At 42.4% G+C, this 22775-nt stretch overlaps 1 protein-coding gene across 2 annotated transcripts in view; it reads right to left on the bottom strand.

The window, feature by feature from the left end:
• Positions 1–21452, bottom strand: part of LOC132378961 (transmembrane protein 150A-like) — a 76735-nt gene extending 55283 nt beyond the window's left edge. The window contains exons 1-3 of one of the 2 annotated variants that reach the window (XM_059946349.1): positions 21380–21452; positions 20996–21116; positions 5274–5321 (exon numbers count right to left, since the gene is read on the bottom strand). In XM_059946349.1, the coding sequence (XP_059802332.1) occupies positions 5274–5321; positions 20996–21060 (113 nt within the window). In that variant the 5' untranslated portion in view covers positions 21061–21116; positions 21380–21452. Of the gene's footprint in view, positions 1–5273; positions 5322–14798; positions 15307–20995; positions 21117–21379 lie in introns of those variants that run through there. The other variant, XM_059946348.1, reaches the window with a different exon arrangement.
• Between the last annotated feature and the right edge of the window lie 1323 nt (positions 21453–22775).

Genomic DNA, 22775 nt, shown 5'->3' with positions numbered 1-22775 from the left:
TCGATGACCTTCGTCTGGTCAAGGAGAGTAAGGAGTTGATAGAGAGGAGTTACAGGCAGGTGGTCACACCGGGGCCACGGGAGACAGACAAGTGGGTCACGGTTAGGAGAAGGAAGGGGAAGAGTCAGGTACTAGAGAGTACCCCAGTGGCTGTACCTCTTGACAATTAACACTCATGTTTGAGTACTGTTGGAAGGGGACAGCCTACCTGGGGGAAGCAACAGTGGCCGTGCCTCTGGCACCGAGTCTGGCCCTGTAGCTCAGAAGGGTAGGGAAAGGAAGAGGAAGGCAGTAGTAATGGGGGACTCGATAGTTAGGGGGTCAGATAGGCAATTCTGTGGATGCAGTCAGGAGACCCAAATGGTAGTTTGCCTCCCTGATGCCAGGATCCGGGATGTTTCTGATCGTGTCCAAGATATCCTGAAGTGGGAGGGTGAGGAGCCAGAGGTCATGGTACACATAGGTACCAAAGACATAGGTAGAAAAAGAGAAGAGGTCCTGAAAGGAGAATATAGGAAGTTAGGAAGGGAGTTGAGAAGAAGGACCGCAGAGGTAGTAATCTCAGGATTACTGCCTGTGCCACACGACAGTGAGAGTAGGAATAGAATGAGGTGGTGGATAAATGCATGGCTGAGGGATTGGAGCAGGGGGCAGGGATTCAAGTTTCTGGATCATTGGGACCTCTTTTGGGGAGGTGTGCAAAAAGGACGGGTTGTACTTGAATCCTAGGGGGACCAATATCCTGGCAGGGAGATTTGCTACGGCTACTAGGGAGACTTTAAACTAGAATTGTTGGGGGTTGGGAATCAAGTTGAAGAGACGATGAGAGAGGAGGTTAGTTCAAAAATAGAGAAAGCTAGTAGACAGTGTGTGAGGGAGGATAGACAGGTGATAGAGAAGGGGAGCGCTCAGACCAAAGATGTAGGGGAGAAGGAAGAAAAAGATAATAAAGTTGTTGCACCGTTACGGATAAACAGAGAGTAAGAGGTGGAGAATTTCTTAAACGCATCTATTTTAATGCTAGGAGCATTGTAAAAATGGTGGATGAGCTTAGAGCATGGATTGATACCTGGAAATACGATGTTGTAGCTATTAGTGAAACACGGTTGCAGGAGGGGCGTAATTGGCAACTAAATATTCCTGGATTTCATTGCTTCAGGTGTGATAGAGTCAGAGGGGCAAGAGGTGGAGGTGTTGCATTGCTTGTCAGAGAAAATATTACAGCAATGCTTTGGCAGGATAGATTACAGAACTTGTCTAGGGAGGCTATTTGGGTGGACTTGAGGAATGGGAAAGGTGTAGTAACACTTATAGGGGTTTATTATAGACCACCTAATGGGGAGCGAGAATTGGAGGAGCAAATTTGTAAGGAGATAGCAGATATTTGTAGTAAGCACAAGGTTGTGGTTGTGGGAGATTATAATTTTCCACACATAGACTGGGAAGCCCATTCTGTAAAAGGGCTGGATGGTTTGGAGTTTGTAAAATGTGTGCAAGATAGTTTTTTGCAGCAATACATAGAGGTACCAACTAGATAAGGGCAGTGTTGGATCTCCTGTTAGGGAATGAGATAGGTCAGGTGATGAGGTATGTGTTGGGGAGCACTTTGGGTCCAGTGATCACAATGCCATTAGTTTCAATATAATTATGGAGAAGGATAGGACTGGACCCAGGGTTGAGATTTTTGATTGGAGAAAGACTAACTTTGAGGAGATGCAAAAGGATTTAGAAGGAGTGGTTTGGGACAATTTGTTTTATGGGAAGGATGTAACAGAGAAATGGAAGTCATTTAAAGGTGAAATTTTGAGGGTACAGAATCAGTTAGGTTGAAAGGAAAGGTTAAAAGTTTGAGAGAGCCATGGTTTTCAAGGGATATTGGAAACTTGGTTCAGAAAAAGAGAGAGATCTGCAATAAATATAGGCAGCATGGAGTAAATGAGGTGCTCGAGGAATATAAAGAATGTAGAAAGAATCTTGAAAGAAATTAGAAAAGCTAAAAGAAGATAAGAGGTTGCTTTTGCAAGTAAGGTGAAAATAAATCCAAAGGGTTTCTACAGTTATATTAATAGCAAAAGGATAGTGAGGGATAAAATTGGTCCTTTACAGAATCAGAGTGGACAGCTATGAGCCAAGAGAGATGGGGGAGATTTTGAACAATTTCATTTCTTCGGTATTCACTAAGGAGAAGGATATTGAATTGTGTAAGGTAAGGGAAACAAGTAGGGTAGTAGTTATGGAAACTATGATGATTAAAGAAGAGAAGGTACTGGCACTTTTAAGGAATATAAAAGTGGATATGTCTCCGGATCCTGACAGGATATTCCCTGGGACCTTGAGGGAAATTAGTACAGAAATAGCACGGGCTCTGACAGAAATATTTCAAATATCATTAGAAACGGGGATGGTGCCAGAGGATTTGTGTATTGCTCATGTGGTTCCATTGTTTGAAAAGGGCTCTAAGAGTAAACCTTGCAATTATTGGCCTGTAAGTTTGACGTCAGTAGTGGGTAAATTAATGGAAAGTATTCTTAGAGATGTATATAAAATTATCTGGATAGACAGGGTCTGAATAGGAAGTCAACAAGGATTTGTGCATGGAAGGTCATGTTTGACAAATCTTATAGGATTTTTTGAAGAGGTTACTAGGAAAGTTGGCAAGGGTAAAGCAGTGGATGTTGTCTATATAGACTTCAGGAAGGCCTTTGACAAGGTTCCACATGGAAGGTTAGTTAGGAAGGTTCAATTGTTAGGTATTAATAATGAAGTAGTAAAATGGATTCAACAGTGGCTGGGTGGGAGATACCAGAGAGTAATGGTGGATAACCGTTTGTCAGGTTGGAGGCCGGTTACTAGTGGTGTGCTTCAGGGATCTGTACTGGGTCCAATGTTGTTTGTCATATACATTAATGATCTGGATGATGGGGTGGTAAATTGGATTAGTAAGTATGCAGATGATACTAACATAAGTGGCATTGTGGATAATGAAGTAGGTTTTCAAAGCTTACAGAGAGCTTTAAGCCAGTTAGAAGAGTGGGCTGAAAGATGGCAGATGGAGTTTAATGCTGATAAGTGTGAGGTGCTACATTTAATAGGATTAATCAAAATAGGACATACATGGTAAATGGTAGGGCATTGAAGAATGCAGTAGAACAGAGTGATCTAGGAATAATGATGCATAGTTCCCTGAAGGTGGAATCTCATGTGGATAGGGTGGTGAAGAAAGCTTTTGGTATGCTGGCCTTTATAAATCAGAGCATTGAGTATAGGAGTTGGGATGTAATGTTAAAATTGTACAAGGCATTGGTGAGGCTAAATTTGGAGTATTGTGTACAGTTCTGGTCATCGAATTATAGGAAAGATGTCAACAAAATAGAGAGAGTACAGAGGAGATTTACTAGAATGTTACCTGGGTTTCAGCACCTAAGTTACAGAGAAAGGTTGAACAAGTTAGGTCTTTATTCTTTGGAGTGTAGAAGGTTGAGGGGGGACTTTATAGAGGTATTTAAAATTATGAGGGGTTAGATAGAGTTGACGTGGATAGGCTTTTTCCATCGAGAGTAGGGGAGATACAAACAAGAGGACATGAGTTGAGGATTAAGGGGCAAAAGTTTAAGGGCAACACGAGGGGGAACTTCTTTACTCAGAGAGTGGTAGCTGTGTGGAATGAGCTTCCAGTAGAAGTGGTAGAGGCAGGTTCGGTATTGTCATTTAAAGTAAAATTGGATAGGTATATGGACAGCAAAAAGAATGGAGGGTTATGGGCTGAGTGCAGGTCGGTGGGACTAAGTGAGAGTAAGCATTCGGCATGGACTAGAAGGTCCGAGATGGCCTGTTTCCGTGCTGTAATTGTTATATGGTTATATGGTTAAGGAACTGCTTTCCTACACTTCTTTGCTTCCCTATACATTATTTCTTCTTTAGAGTAATTAAATCAAAGAGACACAGAGTCACAGAAAAGTACAGCACAGAAACAGGCCCTTTGGCCTATCAAGTTCATGCTGAACCATTTAAACTTCCCACTCCCATCAACCCGCACTGAGACCATAGGCCTCCATACCCCTACCATCCATGCACCCATCCAAAATTCTCTTAAACACTGAAATCAAGCTCACATGCACCACTTGTGCTGGCAGCTCGTTCCACACTTTCACGATGCTCTAAGTGAAAAAGTTTCCCCTCATGCTCTCCTTAGACTTTACACCTTTCACTCTTAACCCATGACCTCTAGTTGTAGTCCCACCCAACCTCAGCGGGAAAAACCTGCTTGACTTACCCTATCTATACCTCTCATTATTTTGTAATAATAGGCATCCTTTAGTCTCGTGAGACCATGGATTTGTGCCTTGGAAGGTTTCCAGGGCACAGACCTGGGCAGGGTTGCATGGGAGACCGGCAGTTGCCCAAGCTGCAAGCCTTCCCCTCTCTAGGTTTCCAATGTTGTCCAAGGGAAGGGCACTAGGACCCAAGCAGCTTGGCACTGGTGTCGTCACAGAGCAATGTGTTGTTTATTGCCTTGCTCAAGGACACAACACACTGCTTCAGCTGAGGCTCGACCTTCAGATCACTAGAACGATGCCTTATCCACTAGGCCACATAATTTTGTATACCTCTATCAAATCTCCCCTCAATCTTCTACATTCCAAGCAATGAAGTCCTAACCTATTCAAATTTTCCATATAACTCAGGTCCTCCACTTCGCCACCTTTAAAAATGTTTGATGCAAACACGAGGAAATCTGCAGATGCTGGAAATTCAAGCAACACACACAAAGTGCTGGTGGAACGCAGCAGGCCAGGCAGCATCTATAGGGAGAAGCGCTGTCGACGTTTCAGGGTGAAACCCTTCCCTATAGATGCTGCCTGGCCTGCTGCGTTCCACCAGCATTAAAATGTTTGATGGTTGTGTATCACAATGTGTAGCTTGATGACAAATATTGTTTGATATCATTGCTTGGTATACTATGAACATAGGTTGTTGCCATTGTTCCAAAAACTTAGAAATCTATTTTAGTGAGCATTTGATAAATTTCAGAAACATTTTAAGGACCATCCCATGATGAACTACTTATACTTCTATTCTTAAACCTAATAAAGGACAATGAATGGCACAAGTCCAAATCTGTTAGTGTGATATTTTAACACAATAGTGACAACTGAGTAGACGCTGAAAATCAGATTTGTTGGAATATTCAGACTAGATAGGCCTTTGGAAAACTCTAAGATATTGTACCCCTATCTTTCCAATGCAAAGCAGGAAATGCCAGATTACCGTACCAGTTGTCCACAGGGCAAACGTGATGATTCCGCACTGCCACGGCATACCTGTGCAAAAGAGAAATCAGAGATCAACTGATCAGTTCATCAAAGCAGTTCAGAAATACCTGCTGAGGGCTGTTGGTAATGGTAATTAGAACATTTCACTTTGCTCGTACACAGACAGGAGAAAGCCGCTCACCCCATCAAACCTATTCCATGATCCAGACACTAACTTCACCTGCAATCTAACTTCACCTCCCTATCTTGCCATATCCTAATAAAAAAAATCTACCAATCTCCATTTAATTCTGTTTTCTTTATCTCAAGGCTCAACCATTTATTTTATTGGAGAGAGATGTAGAACTGAAGATGTAGAGCAGTGAGAGGACGGAAGGAAGGAACAATTTCAGATATTCACATCCTTTATGTAAGGAGCTGCTTCCCTGAATAGTCTACATCCGACTCTTATTCTGGTCTTCACCGCCAAGTCAAAGTTGAATCCTTCCATTGTTTGATATGAACACTCACGTGGCTAGCTGTGTTTTAATCAAAACAATAATGGAAGTTTGTCTGCAAACTTATGGCAGTGATTCAGTTAGGTAACAAAAACACATTATTTAGATTGTATAAGTTCAGTTTGTAGCTAAATCATATTTTTCTGTACAAAACATTCTGCTCTAGAAAGTGTCCTGTCTTATCAATATCAACTCAGCTCAATGTCAGAACATGCCTCAATGTCAGAATGCTGTAAGTTCAAATATAATGGCTGATGCTTTAGTGCAGTGGGGGAAAGGGGATGCATTATTACGTGGGAATGATGGCAAATTGATTGCCTTTTTTTTTTGACTGACTTCACAACTTAACTTCTAAAAATAAAAGAAAGATAGACCTGCAATATGAAGCCACTGAATGTGCCAAAGTATTCCACTGTCTGTGAGTAGAATTGAAATTGAAATTGCTGTAATAATGTATTTAGTACATTGGGAGTGAGACATGCTAAAGTTCTACTTCAGGCCGAAGCTGATCATTCATGAGTTAAGAAGTCTGTCATCATCCAATATTTCTTCAAATGGAAACATTTTTTTTTAAAACAAGCTGGAATGAAGTCAAAAAAACTCAAAAGGAAAAGCTTTCATAAGCTGGGAATTTGAAATGGAAGCAAAAACTACTGGAAGTATCGACAAGCCAAACTATATCTGTGGAGGGTTGAGCATTCCACAGATGCTGTCTGACCTCCAGTTTTATCAGTTTCTGTTTCTATCACAGGAAAAATAAAGATAGATTTAGATGAAAGTATTGGCACATTTTATTTAACTTCCGTTACCATAAACAATGAAAGCGAAACAAACTTTTCAGTCTTAGTTCCTTTGGAGACTTGTTTACAGATAGATTGCCAATGATTCAGCCACTATATAAAATTTTCACAGTTTAACCATATCCACATCACATTAAGAATAAAATCTAAAAATGAATTAAGAGCATTACACCAGGGCATAGTCTATACTGTTTTCCCCTACCGTCTTTCAAAGACATGCAGGTTGGTAAGTTAACTGGCTTCTGTAAATTGCCCTTAATGTAATTGGATGTGTGGACACACAGGGTGATGTTGATGGGCTTGTGAGAGAGAATAGGTTGCAGGGAAATGCATGGGCATGGGATTGATAAATTTGGTCTGAAAGCTGACAAAGACTCAATATGCTGAACAAGCTCTGTCAATATTTGAAATGCAAAATTAAAAAAGAATGTAAGGTAAACACATTTACACTGGGCAATCTCAACAGAAATATGCATCAAGACATTCTTCATGGATGGTATCTTAGTCTCCTGTCCATTCTTCCCAATCTCATTCAGTTGGAGGACACGTTCTCCTCAATATTTACTGGAAGAGGGGTGGAGGGTAGATTCAATGCAGCCACAAAATGAGCAGATTCAGTAACTCCACAATCAGGTAGAATGAGCAAGATGTTTATTAAGGCCAGTCCTAGTTAGGAAAGACAGCAAGTTTGCCCCTGGGAGCAAGAAGAAGCATTGCTTGTTCTCTGTCTTTGCCCACAAACACAGCTGTAAATAGCTTACCTTCCTCAGTTTCATTCATCTGGCAGATTTGCTGATTCCGGGGAAGCATGGCCCTAACCATTTATGATTTTTCTTGCAACATCTCACCAGCAAATTTAAATTACTGATCCACCTACACTGATCATCCACGATTTAAGACGAAGATGCAGCACACATTCAAGGGCAGATTGTTGCCGGATTCTCAAACAATGGAGCATCCCGCTGCACTATTTAATCCAAAGGTTGGCAATTTTTCTCCGTGCTGCTTCTAATTACTGCACAAATATTATCCAAGTTTCTCCACCTCAGAATTTTCAATTCATCAGTGGAAAAGCCAGGTTTCTAAACTAATTTCTAAACTAATTGAAAGAAAGCACTGGCAACTTCAGCATAATTGCCAGAAGAGCTGTGTGCAGAGGACTTCACACAGTGGACTTTCCATGAGGGAAACTGTAATTAGAAGTGTTATAAGAGCCAATCACCAGCAACAGCTAAAGAGAAGAAAGCTGCTTCTGAGCTTGTAATACCTCTCATGAGTGTTGAACAAAGATGAACAAATAGGCAAAATGAGTTTCACTCTCTCCATGAAGATCCGTCCCTCAAGCAATTCAGCAAGTAAATAAGGCAAGTACTCTCTAAGAAAATGTTATTTCCCTGAGCATATCTGGCATTGACCATGATAGCTTTCTTCTCATGTCCACCAAGAGCTGTCAATTAAGAGAATGATTCATGTAGAACTCATTGAAAGGTTAGCCCAGGAACCACATGAACACAATCTATCGCTTTCTATACCTTTGGAAAATCTCTAGTCTTTGCAAATGTGTTTAGCCTCTTTGCTGAATTGCCTCTTCTGAAGGAAAAGTATAGCAAAACAAAGATTTCGTTTAGTCTGGCAGGCAGGGTAGGACCTAAAGTTGTAGATAAGAAACATGAAACAAATATAGTGGTTCAAGCAAGTGAGTTCAGTAGAAAGGACAAGCAGGGACAGGGCAGGGAGCTTGGCTGGACTAAAGTGTATTGACTGTAATACAAAAAGAGAGATGAGCTCAGAGCATGGGTTGGCAAATTGGCGCAATACTTCAAAATAGTCATGGGAAACAAGAAGTCTGGTTTACAGATCCTAAATTGATGGAAAGGCTCATTTCAATTGCAGTAGACAGGAATTCTCAAATGCTGATTGGGGGAGGTAAGGGAATTTCTGGCAAGCGGGAAAGATTTAAAAAGTGGGATTAGTACCATATGTGCCTGTCGGAGTGAAGGGCAAGGCTGTCAAGATTAGTGAACCTTGCTTCAAGAGGGATATTGAGGTTTGTTCAGGAAAAAGGAGGAATAGGTCCCCTGAGGAGTCCAGATGATAAAGGAAATTAATAGCACAAAAAGGGGCCATGATATATTTCTTGGTGGATAGATTAAGTAGAATCCTATAAGATTCTATAAATATATTAGGAGTAAAAAGTTAGCAAAGAAATGTGTTTATAATTCTGAGGTCCTAACCTGGTGTGCTCTTGGAGTGTTGTTGAAAAGGGAGGTATTGAAGTTCAAGTTTATAGTAGTTGAAAGTTTTAACACAGGTAAGGAGAGTGGTGAAGAAGGCATAAGCTATTCTTACTTTCATTAGCCAAAGAATTGAGTGTAAGAGTTAGGCTATCTCATCACAGTTGTACATGTTAGACTACACCATGAGAATCATGAGCAAGATATGATAAAACTAATAAGGGTGCAGGAAAGATTCACACAGACGTTGCCTATATTGGAGGTCCTGAATTACAAAGATCGATTAGATAGTCCGGTCTTTTTCCCTGGAACAAAGGAGGTTGAGAGATTATTTGTTAGAGGTAAATACAATTATGAGAAATATTGATAAAGTTGGTTGATAGCCAAGAGGTCATAGGTTTAGGGTGAGAGGGAAGAGGCTTAAAGGGGATCTGAGGAGTAAATTTTTCTCACAAAGATTGGTTGATCTCTGGAATAGGCTGCCAGATGAGTAATAACATGTAAGAGGTTTCCAGACAGGTAATTAAAAGGGCAAGGTATAGAAGGGTATGGAATTAATGCAGCCAAAAGGGATTTGTATAAATAGGCATGACGGTTGGCACAGATGTGATGGACTGAATGGTCTGTTTCGATGCTGATAAATCTATGACTCTAATTTTCAGGATCTAGGCTTCACTAGCAAAGCCAACACTTATTGCATTTCTCTAATTGCCCTAGGGATAGTGATGGTCAGCTGACTTCTTTTCAACTCATAGAGTTGGACTTGGGAGTTCCGGAAATTATATCCAGCGATAACAATGTATTTCCTTATCAGACGGAAACCTGTAGATAGTGACCTATCTCCACTAACCTGCTGTCCTTATCTTGATGTGAGCAGTGAGGCCCTGTTAGAATAGTCTGGCTATGAAACTGGTGCATTTTGTAAACTGTGCATGCTGCAGCACTGTGAATGAATGCTTAAGTTGTTTTTTGGGGCTGCAAATTAAGCAGTTTGTGTTACCCTGAATAGTGCAGATTTCTTGAAAGTTATTGGCATTGCAATGATCCAGGCAAGTGGTAATTACTCCATTGTGTTGCTAATTTGGTCCTTGTAAACTTTAGAAATGTCTTGGGGTGTCAGGAACTATATCACTCACCGCAGGATTCTCAGCCACTGAACAGCTTTTGTCACCACATTACCACATTATTTATACAGCTGCGGTTCGGTTCTTGTTAATAGAGATATTTGAACACTATTAGCAAGTTGGGTTTCCAAGCTGTAGACTCAATGAGAAAAAGGAACATATTCCACCCAGCCCCACTATTGGGCACATCTGCAAGAAGCACTTTCGCAGGAAAGCAGCATGCATCATTGAAGACCCCCACCCAGCAGGCCATGTTCTCTTCTTGCTGCTACCATCAGGAAGGAGGTGGAAGAGCCTCAAGACTTGCACCACCAGGTTCAGAAACAGTTATTACCTCTGAACTATCAGGCTCTTGAACCAAAGAGGATAACTTCACTCAACTTCACTTACCCCCATTACCAAATTGTTCCCACAATCTATGGACTGGCTTTCAAGGACTCATCTCATGTTCTCAATATTTAATGTTTATTTATTCATTCATTCTTTCTTTCATTTATTTATCTTCCTTTTTTGCATTTGTACAGCTTATTGTTATTTTTTCTATTTGTTTGTTGTCCCTCCTGGTTGATGTGGTCTATCATTGATTCCATGGTGCTTCTTGTATTTAATGTGATTACCAGTAAGAAAATGAATCTCAGGGTTGTATATGATGACATACATGTACTTTGATAACAAATCTATTTTCATCTTTGAAATTTAAATGAACTGTGATTTGGAGGGTAACCTGTATGTGGTAATGTCACCATCTGCCTCCTCCTCTTGATTATGGGAGTCAAAGGTTTGAGAGGTCAGTGTATCATAAGTAATTATCTGCAGTATATTTTGTAGATAGTGCATGGTTGGTGCACTCATGTTGGAGGGATGAACATTATTCAGGAACAGTTATTACCCTGCAACCATCAGGCTCCTGAACTAGTATGGATAACTTCACTCACCTCAACTCAAAACTGATACCACAACCCGTGGACTCTACACCTCATGTTTTCAGTATTATTTTTATTTATTATTATGATTGATGTTATTTTGTACTTGTACCGGTTGCCTTCTTTTGCACACTGGTTGTTTGTTAGTCTTTGTGTTTAATTTTTCAATGATGTTATGCCATTTCTTTCTTCTACTGTGACTGCCCGCAAGAAAATGAATCTCAGGGTAATATATGTCAAGAGTAGGTGGTTACTCACTTGTTAGAGATCAATGTTACTTGCCACTTATCAGCAATGACAGATGGTCAACTTCTGAGGAGATCCAATTGAAATTGGACTATTATCAAAAAACACTCCTATTTGTGATCTTCCATTGGAAGGAATTCCATTGATGATGAAAAAAGACATTTTAGCTGAGGACAATAAGCTGACAAAATCCTGTGCTATGTCCTGGTCTCATGTTACCCCAAGTGATATGATCAGAAGATGCTGGAACTATGGCAAATCAACCTAAAAATAATATTTCATCCAAGCTTGGAGTCCATCAACAAGTTCTGACATGAAAACATTTAATCAACAAACCCTCAGTTAAACATTATAGGTACAATCTGTCACAAGTGCCTGAATTTACAGTAATGTCTCAAAAAATTTAAAAATCTGACAAAAGTTATTAACAATGCAAACAACAATTAAAGGACTTGGAAATCTGCTAATACTAGTTAAGAAAACTGCTTTCTGTGTGTTTCTTTGGGCATGCCTCAAAACCAACTTGGAGGAAGGAATCGAATATAGTTCAACTCAGCTCTAAAATGAGTGCAAATGATAAGTCTGACTGATACCAATTATGTGATTAGTTTAAATGAATACTGAACAACTAAGCAAAAGGTAAGCTATGCACTTGAACCCATCCAGATTTCATTTGTCAGCTTTCAGCAGAAAAGTGAAAGAATTTTCCATGAAGTCATTTAGAATCATTGAGTGCAATTCCAATTATAGGGTGCGATCTCTCATCCACACTGGGTACAAAACACATTCTGTCATGAGCAGGTGAAACTCCAACCATTTTAAACAATTGAATGTCTGCAATTAAGCATCACATCAGAAGTTTCTGAAGGCAAATTTAAAGTAGGTCACGGTCTAGGTGACATGTAGATGGCATTAACAGATAATTGATGGCATTAAGGGTTCCTTCAGTTTGTCATAGCTGTGAGTCATGGTAGTGGGGATCATCCCCCACTACCTATTAAATGCTCCCAATGGTGTGCCTCTCAAATAGCCTTTTACAACCAGGTTCAGCTCCTGGTCTTCACATGTCTCTTAGCTACTAAACCTGGCAGAACCACTTCTACTGACAGGAGAAGGGACAAAGGTGAGCTATTGGCCCCTTAAAACCAGTCACTTCAGGCAGATAAGGCTCGTCAGTCATGGCTGGCAGCTCATCTAGGAGAAGGAAGACTCTGGTCTCAAACCTCCTCTGCCTTGCAGCCATACCTTCTCATGGGGAAGGCTTCGGGAGTAGACCCCGAGGAAAACCCCAAAGCTGGAGTGCCTAAGGCAGTCTAACATTGAGTTCAACATGGCCGGCAACTCCTGTGATGCCACTGGTGCAAAACTGTATCAGTCTTTGCTGTTCCTCAACTGCATGGGCAACAGCTTGCTCTCCATCTCATACTGCCCTGGCTTGCAAATTGGCTTGTGTATCAACTGTACATAGACAGATAGGACACAACAACTGTGGTCAATACCGACCAACCGAGGCCTCATTGAGAGTTGGTAACTGTTTAGGACTGTATGGTCCATACTGAGTACACGTAGCAGTAGAGGTGATATCACAAGTGGCTGTTAGTAGAAATCATAGTAATAATTGATAACAGTACTGTCGTGAACAGTGGCAGCACGGACAGCAGTTTTGGATCAATAAAATTGGATTGGATCAGCCGTGATGAAGTGGTGGAGCAGACTTGATGGGCCAAAAGGCCTAATTCTGCTCCTATATCTAATGGTCTTAAGTAGGTGTCTCTAGAGGTCATGTATGAATCAAATTGCATTAATGTACTGTAGCTAAAATACATACGTACCAGTATAACCTACATCATGATTAAATGACAATATAGTTTGTATCAAGAAATGTAGGCACAGAAAGGAGGTTGTTTGACCTGATATATTTATCCACTGTGATAAAGTGCTTTGAAAGGTTAATCATGCCTGTCTGATCCTGTCTGAGGAGTGACTTAGATCTGCTCCAATTTGCCTACTATCACAACAGGTCGACAACAGATGTCATTTCGCTAGCTCTTCACTCAGCCATGGAACAGCTGGATAGTGAAGTTGCATATATCAGGTTACCCTTCAATGATTACAGCTCTGCATTCAATACTATCATGCATGAAAACTCAATAAAACGCTCCAAGACCTAGACCTCAATACCTCCTTGTGCAACTGGATCCTCGAAATTTGTTAAACCCCTTAGTACAGTCCTTTCCTACCTACATCCATGACACCTCACATGCTCTGGATCTTTTCAATGATTTCAGGTTCCATGGCCCTCATCATCTTATTTTTACTATGGATGTCCAGTCCCTCTACACCTCCATATCCCACCAGGAAGGCCTCAAAGCTCTGTTTTTTTCTGGATACCAGAACTAACCAGTTCCCCTCCACCACCACTCTCCTCCACCTAGTGGAACTTGTCCTTACTCTAACTAATTTCTCCTTTGGCTCCTCCCAATTCCTTCAAACAAAAGGGGTAGCCTTGGGGACTTGCATGGGTCCCAGCAATGCCTGCCTATCAGCTACTTGGAACAGTCTATGTTCCAAGCCTACACCGGTGACCATCCCGTACTTTTCCTATGCTACATTGATGACTGCATTGGTGCTGCTTCCTGCACCCATGCTGAATTCGTCAACTTCATCCACTTGCCTCCAACTTCCACCCTGCTCTCAAATATACCAGGTCCATTTTCAACACCTCCCTTCCCTTTCTTGATCTTACTGTCTTTATCTCTGGTGACAGCTTATCTACTGATGTCTATTATAAACCCATGGACTCTCACCACCACCTGGACAATATCTCTTCCCAGCCTGTTACTTGTAAAAATTCCATCCCCTTCTCTCAGTTCCCTCGACTCCACCGCATCTGCTCTCAGAATGAGGCTTTTCATTCTAGAACGAAGGAGATGTCCTTCTTTTTCAAAGAAAAGAGCTTCCCTTCCTCCACCATCAGTGCTACCCTCATCCGCATCCCACCAGCCTCCGCGTCAAGCACATAATTCTCTGAAACTTCCACCATCTCCCACCATCAAGCACATCTTCCACTCTAAGCCGCTTTATTCTTTCCGTAAAGATCGCTCCCTACACAACTCCCCTTTCCATTTGTCCCTCCTGGCACTTATCCTTAGAAGCGGAACAAATGCTACACCTGCCCCTATGCCACCTCCCTCACTACCATGCAGGACCCCAAACAATCCTTCCAGGTGAGGCGACACTTCACCTGTGAATCCATTGGGGTCATCTACTGTGTCTGGTGTCCTGGTGTGGCCTCCTAGATGTCGATGAGACACAATGTAGATTGGGAGACCATTTCTCTGCCAGAAAAAGCTGGATCTCCCAGAGGCCACTCACTTTAATTCCACTTCCCATTCCCATTCCGATATATCCAGCCATGACCTCCTCCTCTGTCATGATGAGGCCACACTTAGGTTGGAGGAACAACACCTTATATTCCATTTGGTTAGCCTCCAACCTGATGGCATGAATATCAATTTCTCAAACTTCCAGTATGATCCTTACCCCTCCCCCCTTCACCTTTTCCCTCTCTCACCTTTGCCCACCCTTTGCCTCCCTCTGGTACACCTCCCCCTTTCTTTCTTCCTGGCCTTTTGTCTCTCTCACCAATCAACTTCCCAGCTCAGTACTTCATCCCTCCCCTTTCAGGTTTCAGCCATCACCTTGTGTTTCTCTCTCCCCTTCTTTTCTTCTCCAATCCTGCTGAAGGGTTTCGGCCCAAATCGTTGATTGTACTCTTCTCCATTGATGCTGCCTGGCTTGTTGAGTTCCTCCAGCATTTTGTGTGTGTTCCTCAACATCTTCACTTGCAGACGCCAGTCAGTATGGATTGGCAACAACATCTCCTCCACAATCACCATCAGTACAGAATGGTTGATACAACAACAACCTTTCACTCAATGTCAGCAAAGTCAAAGAGTTTATTATTGACTACAGGAAGAAGAAACCAGAAGTCCATGAGCCAGACCTCAACAGAGGACCAGAGGTGGAGAGGGTCAGCAACTTTAAATTCCTTGGTGTTATTATTTCAGACTATTTGTCCTGGGACCACCAAGTAAGGCCATTACAAAGAAGGCATGGTGTACCTCTACTTTCTTCAAGGTTTGCACAGATTCATCATGCAATCTAAAACTATGACAAACTTCTACAGATGCAGAGTGGAGAATATCCTCACTAGATTCATCATGGCCTGTTATGGAAACACCAATGCACAAGAATGGGAGAAAGAAACTATAAAAAGTAGTGGAGATAGTCCAGTCCATCAGAGGAAAATCCCTCTCCACCAATGAGCACAAGATAGAAGTATCCATCATCAAGGACCCCCACCATCCAGGCCACACTATCTTCCCATTGCTGCCATCAGAAACGATGTACAGGAGCCTTAGGACCCACACCGCCATGTTCATAAGCAGTTAATACCCTACAACCATCAGGCTCCTGAACCATTTATGGATAACTTCACTCAGCTCAACACTGAACTGATTCCACAACTGACTCTGCAACTCATGTTCTCAATATTAGATGATTCTTCTTATTAGTAATTGTTTTGATTTGTATTTGCAGAGTTTGTCTTCTTTTCCACGTTGGTTGTTTGTCCCTCTTTGAGTACAGCTTTTTTTTGATTCCATGTGTTTCTTTGTATCCACTGTGAACGTCCACAGATGAATGTACACACTGACAGTAATTGACAGAAGTGATAATTGACAGTGGGTTGTAATCCATATCACATTGAATACAGGGCAAATTGCAACAGTTTGTGACACCACAGTTCATTATGAGAATACAATAACAGTATCTTGTGTTATCAAGAGGAGGTAACAGTGTGCATTGGAAAACTGACACAGTGCAGATCATAGCAAGATTAGGTGGTAATATAGATTGTGGAAAAGTGCAAATGTTCTCATGATGCACCTGGTAGTTCTGACCATATCAAGAAAGGGTGACAATACAGATCAAATCAAGAGTGGATGGAAGACTCACCACGGCTATGCAGCCGCAGAGAGTTTGAGATAGTATAGACTGTATTGAGATTAAGGTGACTGTACATACAATGAGCAATAGTACAGATCATATCAAATGGAGATGAAAGGGCAAGTCTACAAACTAAATTTCTGTAGATAACATTGCAGACTGTACTGAAGGCCCATGTTGCAATTTAGAATAAATCCAGTGTACTTGACAATACATATTATTGTCAAAACTTAGCATTTCAAAATGTTCTGTCTATTGATGACTGTAAAGGCAATTTTTCTTGTATGTGAGGGCACAGACCATAAAGATAATTGCTTACAGAATCTTTGGAATTTAAGATTGGATGATTGGACAGAAAACATTGACTGTAAGCATACAGCAAAGACCAGACTGTGTTTATAAAACATCTTTTACAAAGTAAAAATGACTCATAAAACTTTACTAGAGCAATTTCAAATGAAATTACAAAATTACACTACAAACAAGACGGTGACCTTTAAGATCACATCAGACTATGATCATGCTGAACTGGATAGACTCAGAAGAGATCTGACAGCTCAAAACTGTACATCCATGAAGAAATATCACCTGCAGCAAAAATGTACACCATTGCAATTTATAGTCTCAATATCTAGTGTAATCCTCATTCTACCATTAATTTAAAGTCAGGGGATTACCAGTGGTTCATGCAGGAATGAAGGACTACTAGGAGCAGCAGTGCAGTCATAACATAGCACACACCAGAGTTTTAAAAAACTGAGGGTGGGATCTCTTTGAAACATTGAAACATCTAGATAGAGTGGATGTGGAGGATGTTTCCTACAGCGGCTGAATCTAGGATCAGAGGGCACAGCCTCAGAATAGACAGACAACCTTTTAGAACAGAGAGCAGGGGGAATTTCTTTAGCTGGAGGGTAGTTAATCTCTGTAATTCATTGTCACAGACAGCTGTGGAGGCCAAATAATTGGGTATATTTAAAAGAGTGGTTGATAGGTTCTTGATTAGCAAAGTTGTTAAAGGTTATGGAGAGAAGGCAGAGAATAGGGTTGAGAATGAAAATAAGCAGGCCATAATAGACCATGGAGCAGACTTGATGAGGCAAATAATCTAATTCTGCTCCTATGTCTTATGGTCTCATGGTTTTTCTAGCATCTTTATACTACACTCTGTTAAATGCTGTCTGGTCTGCTGATACTTCTTTCATTTAGTTTTTATGGTAGGTCTCTTCCAAGCAATGATTAAATTATACTTAAAGATGATTTAAAATCACTGCATTTACTAAAGTGCCTAATTCTGTTCCTGTGCCTCATGATCTTATGGTTGAGCATGCCTGAATGGTAGAGGACAATTAAACTACCAATTTAACATCCTGAATCTCAACAATGATGGGGTTCAGCATCTCAATGCTAAAGACAAGGAGCGAAGCATTTGTGACCCTGAATGAATTCTTCTCGCGCTTCCAGCTAAGTACGCAGCTTTTGGGATCACCTGGTGAAGGAAGCCATTGAAATAAAACTAGAAGGAAAGAATTTTAACAAAGACGAAGGTCTTGATCGATGGAAGAACTGGAATTTGATTGTAAGCAAGGTGAGACAGCAGAAACCTGATTGGATGAGGACTAACCAATCATGAGGGATGGACGATGGGGGCATAAATACCACCAGACCCAGGCATCATCCCTGATGAAGATGCCAGAGTTTGTCATGAAAATGTCAGTTAAAATCGATATTTGTACCCAGCTGGAAGCCCAAGAAGAGTTCATTGGTCATATACACTGGGAAAGCCCTAGATCCTTTTTCATTTGTGACCATGGTCAGCCACAATTGCCATCCAAAAATTTATCTCAGCCAGGTCCCATCACCAGAAAAGCTAGTCTTCAATCAATTCAATTCACCCCACATGATGTGTAGAAACAGCAGGGATCTAGGCCCAAACAAGTCAACTGTTTCATCAATGACATTCCTTCTCACAAATTCTGACAGCACAGAGGGAGCCTGTTCACCTCACCATACCCATAGTGACCATTAGATACCCAGTTGCACTAATCTCATTTATCTGCAGCCTTCAGGATTCTGGCAATTCAAATGAATTTCCAGATACTTTTTAAACTTTGTGAGAATGCTTACTTCCACCACCTACTTAGACACTGCAGTTTCCAGCTACTCTAGAAAATAATTCCTCAAGGAATCTCTAAGCCTCCTTCCCCTTATTCTAAACCTATAGTCAATAGTTTTTAACATTTCTATTAGAGGAAAAAGTGTTTTTTGTTATCTATCCTGCCTGAGTTGCTCATAAGATTTCAATCAGCTCCTCCCTCAGGTCTATACAGCTCTATCCAGTCTCCCTTTGTCTCTGAATTCACCAGGATGAGCCCAGGGAACATCCTGGGTGAATTCCATCTACAGCCTCTCCATTGTAATCCTGTCTCTTCTGTAGTGTTGTGACTGGAACTGCACGCAGTTATCCAGCTGTGTCCTAGTCAATACTTTATAAAACCAGAGTATATCTTTCCAGCTTTACTGTATATTCCATGCCCCAGATGATGAAGGTGAGTATCCTGTCTCCTTTCCAAATTGCCCTATTTAACTGCCACTTTTAGGGAATCTTGGACTTGTACAGAAACTGGCCCCTCAATCCTCCATGTTTTACATGTTGGACAAACCTTCCTGAAGTTCATGTAAACCACATCAACCACACAGCCCTCGTTGATATCTTTATTTTGTTTGTTCATTATGTGCCATATCATATGATGAAGGCAATCATGGTCCTTGACCATGATCGTTCTTAGCAAATTTTTCTACAGAAGTGGTTTGCCATTGCCTTCTTTTGGGCAGCGACTTTACAAAACAGGTGACCCCAACCATGATCAATACTCTTCAGAGAATGATTGTGCAACCAGGACTTGTGAAATACACCAGATCCTCATACGACCATCTGCTCCCGTGGCTTCAAGGGACACGGATTGGGGGGCTAAGCAGGTGCTACACCTTGACCAAAGGTGACCTGCAGGCTAACAGAGGGAAGGAGCAACTTACACCCCCTGTGGTAGAGACATATCTCCACCACATCACCCACATCTTTATTTATCTCTTCAAAAATCTCAATTACATTAGTCAGAGAGGATCACCCCCAATAAATCTGTGCTGACTATCCCTGATAAATCCCAGTTCTGTGAGTGTAGGTTAATCCTGCCTCTTAGAACTTTTCCTATTAAGTTCTCTATCACTCACATGAGAATAATTGTCCTATAATTATCTGCTTTGTCCCTGATGAACAAAAGTACTACATTAGCTGTCTTCTGTACATCCATCCCCTCACCTGTAGCCAGTGAAGATTTAAATACCTTCTGTTGGGACCCAACAATCTCCTCCCTTGCCTGAGGAGTAAGTGGCAGTACAAACAGGCAGGTGAGAGCACTTACACTGCTGAGAGTAAAGGCCACAACAGTTCACGCTGAGGGTGATAGACAGTCCCAGTATTTACAAGAGTAGATGGTGGGTCACAGCATCAAGAGAAGATAGCAATATAATCCATACTGACAGCAGGTGACAGGAGACTGTGCTAAGTGTAGTTAACAACATCATAAAGAGATGGCCACACAGATGTGAGCATACAGATGTGACAGTAAATAGCAGGTGTAGTTCACACTGTGACAGTACTAACAGTATTGGGAGTGACTAATAGTGTAAGCCTGACTCATGAATGTCTTACATTGAGCGTCAGTTCCAATGACGAGAATAAAGAGCCAAACTGAAAGCAGATGACCATGTAGACAGCAGTAAAGACAACTTCAAATGGACAGTACTGAACCTTTCAAGAGAGGATATAGTATAAACCAAGTGGAGTATAAGTGGCATTACTGAGAATAGATTGTAATCTTGCCCGTGGTGAGAACAAGAGTATCTAGCGACAATGTTGACCACCCTGAGAACAGACGACAGTAGTCTATGAGTGTGATTGACTCAGGAATGGATGGCAATGTAGATGACACTTCAGAGAGATAGTGAGACTAAGGAGCCAATTACAGTAAGCAGTGACAGCGTTGAAGGTAATGACAGTACTGAGAGTGAATACTAAAATGGACCATACTGAGTGTAGATAAAGGTACCAGCATCAGGAGTCCATGAGAGTACTGACCTCAGGGAGAGTGGAATGGGAGTGCAGACCTGCAGGGTGTCAGTGACAGTACCAATATGAATAGTGTTGAGAGTGGGTTGCAGACAGAGGACAAGAATAGTTTGCAGTGACAAAGCTAACAGTATGAGGAGTCGGGACAGTACGGATTGAATCCAGAAGTGGTTGATAGTGCAAACCACGTAGCTGTTGGGCTGAGGGGTTAGGACCTCAGCGGCATCATGATTTGCTGGCGGTATAGACAGTGGCGAGAGCAGGGAACAGAACTGCCAGGATTGAATACACTGACAGTAACGGGAACGGATGGCAGCTCGATAATGACAACCGCACTCGGTACAGAGCATACCGACAGTGCCGGAATGATCAAGAATTAGCGATGCATACAGTGCTGGGTGTGGGTAACATTGCAGACAGTTGACAGTTCAAGCCAGGCTGATTGTAGGTGACAAGTAGGGACGGTGGACGGAATGGATGAGCGCGGAGAGAATATCCAGAACAGAGAGTGGTGTGTGATTGCAGCGACAGGAGGCTATGGTGCGATCTAAACTGAGTCTGCGATGGCACAAACTTTATAAACAAGAAGCCATCAAAAGTTTCAGAGAAGAGGCAAAAGAGATATCTGTGCAGCCGCGGTAGAAGCCTTGGGTTGGTGCTGTGCAGAGAGAAGACACGCGTACAACTTGACGCAGAAATCCAGTTGTGGCTACGAGGAAATGCTAATGGAAGCCGGTTATGTTCGTGCCGGATACTCACACGACCCACAATGCTGTGATGGTGGAGACGGACAGGCTAACGGGAAGGATGACCCAGGCTGTCATTCCAGGAGGCAGATGGTATGTAGGTTTCTATACATGTGAACGAGCTCCGCCAGTCACTGTAACAGAACCCCGAGCAAGGATCAGTGAGTAATCGCCCGTGCAGACAAATCCAGGAGCAGTAAGATCGACCTAAACTCTCCACAGTCCCACATAACTGCTCGTTTATTTTCCTTCAGCTGAAACATTCCACGCAAATGCCTGGTTTCTGGAGCCGGAATGTTTCAACTCCGTTTAACTGCCGGAGGGGCTCGAGGTCCGAAGTTCATCCCGGGGATGATATAGCCCCTTTCCCTCCCCACCATTCCACGCCTCCACTTACTGATCCCTCTCTTTCCCCTGGACTGCTCAGCACCAGACCGCCCAGGACTCCAGCAACGCCGCGCCGCACAAACCACAACCCAATGGGCGGGGAGCTCTAGAGGGCGCCCCTGAGAGAAGCAGCCCGATCGGATGTGGGGGGGGAAGAGGGAGAAATGTTTTTATGGGAGAGACACATGGAGATAGAGAGGCAGAATCCAACAAAGTGGGAGAACGTGGCTTTTAATGGGAGTGAGATGTAGAGATAGAGAGACAAAATCTAACAAAAAAACGGGAGAACAGTGAAAGGCAGATACTAATAAAGTGAGAAAGTGGCGTATTGTCTTGCACATTTTAGAAAATGCAGACTTCCCACCCTGCAAAAACTCATTTCAGGGAGGTAGCACCACCCCCACAATCCCCTATCTCCCCCCTCCCCCCCGATCGACCTCCAAGGGTGTATGTATACAGGACATTTGATTATGAAAGAACACAATTTATTTGATCACGTATTGAAACTATTTACACACACACACACACACACAAACACACACACACACACACACACACACACACACACACACACAAACACACACACACACACACACACACACACACACACACACACACACACACACACACACACACACACACACACACACACACACACAGAGTCATGGTCCGGTCCGTGGACTCCAGACTCCGGGTCTTCCTGCTGTCCCTTGTTTCATTTGGGCTTAATCATAGGCACCTGATTCTCGTCTTAGGGCCAGGAATACTGTATAAGTGGCCCTGGGTTCGTGTGTAGGTGTTGGTTTGCCTTGTCAGTATCCTGCCCTTGCCTCTGGGGCTTGTCTTGTCAGTATCCTGCCCTTGCCTCTGTGGGGTAAGTCAGGCTGTCCTTGCTGTTACCTTATGGTGTGATCTGCCCCTTCCTGTCCTTGCCTCCATTTGGGTAAGGCAGGCCATCTTTGCCATTACCCTCAGTCTGGACTGTTCCCTTCCTCTTCTTTCAGCAACCTATGCCTGAAGCCTTGCCTGCGTCGTTGCCTGTATTGCCATCAAGTTTAGCCGCTGGAGTGAGACCAAAGCCTTGCCACGCCAACAGGAGGAACTATCTATTGTTGAGCTTGGAACTGTTTCTTTGTGTCCCCATGTTTCGTGTCCATGTATGAGTCCTGGCCCTACGTCCTGTCCCCAAGGAGGGGTCCCGGTTCTGTTCAGTGTTCCTGTGCTTGAGTCCAAAGCTCAGTAGGCAGGCCGTTTGCTGCTACTCGAATGGACTGTTGTTGTTTTTCATTCTGTGTCCAAGTCCAGTCCATGTCCAAGGCTCCGAAGAGGTTCCAGTGCATGTCCAAGGCCAAGTCCTAGCCCAGGCCCTGTATCCTAGTCTTGTCCATATAACCATATAACAATCA

Source organism: Hypanus sabinus, chromosome 21 (genome assembly GCF_030144855.1).
Source record: "Hypanus sabinus isolate sHypSab1 chromosome 21, sHypSab1.hap1, whole genome shotgun sequence".
Taxonomy (NCBI): domain Eukaryota; kingdom Metazoa; phylum Chordata; class Chondrichthyes; order Myliobatiformes; family Dasyatidae; genus Hypanus; species Hypanus sabinus.
Note: the sequence above shows the minus strand (reverse complement) of the source record. Positions and strands in the feature narration are given on the sequence as shown.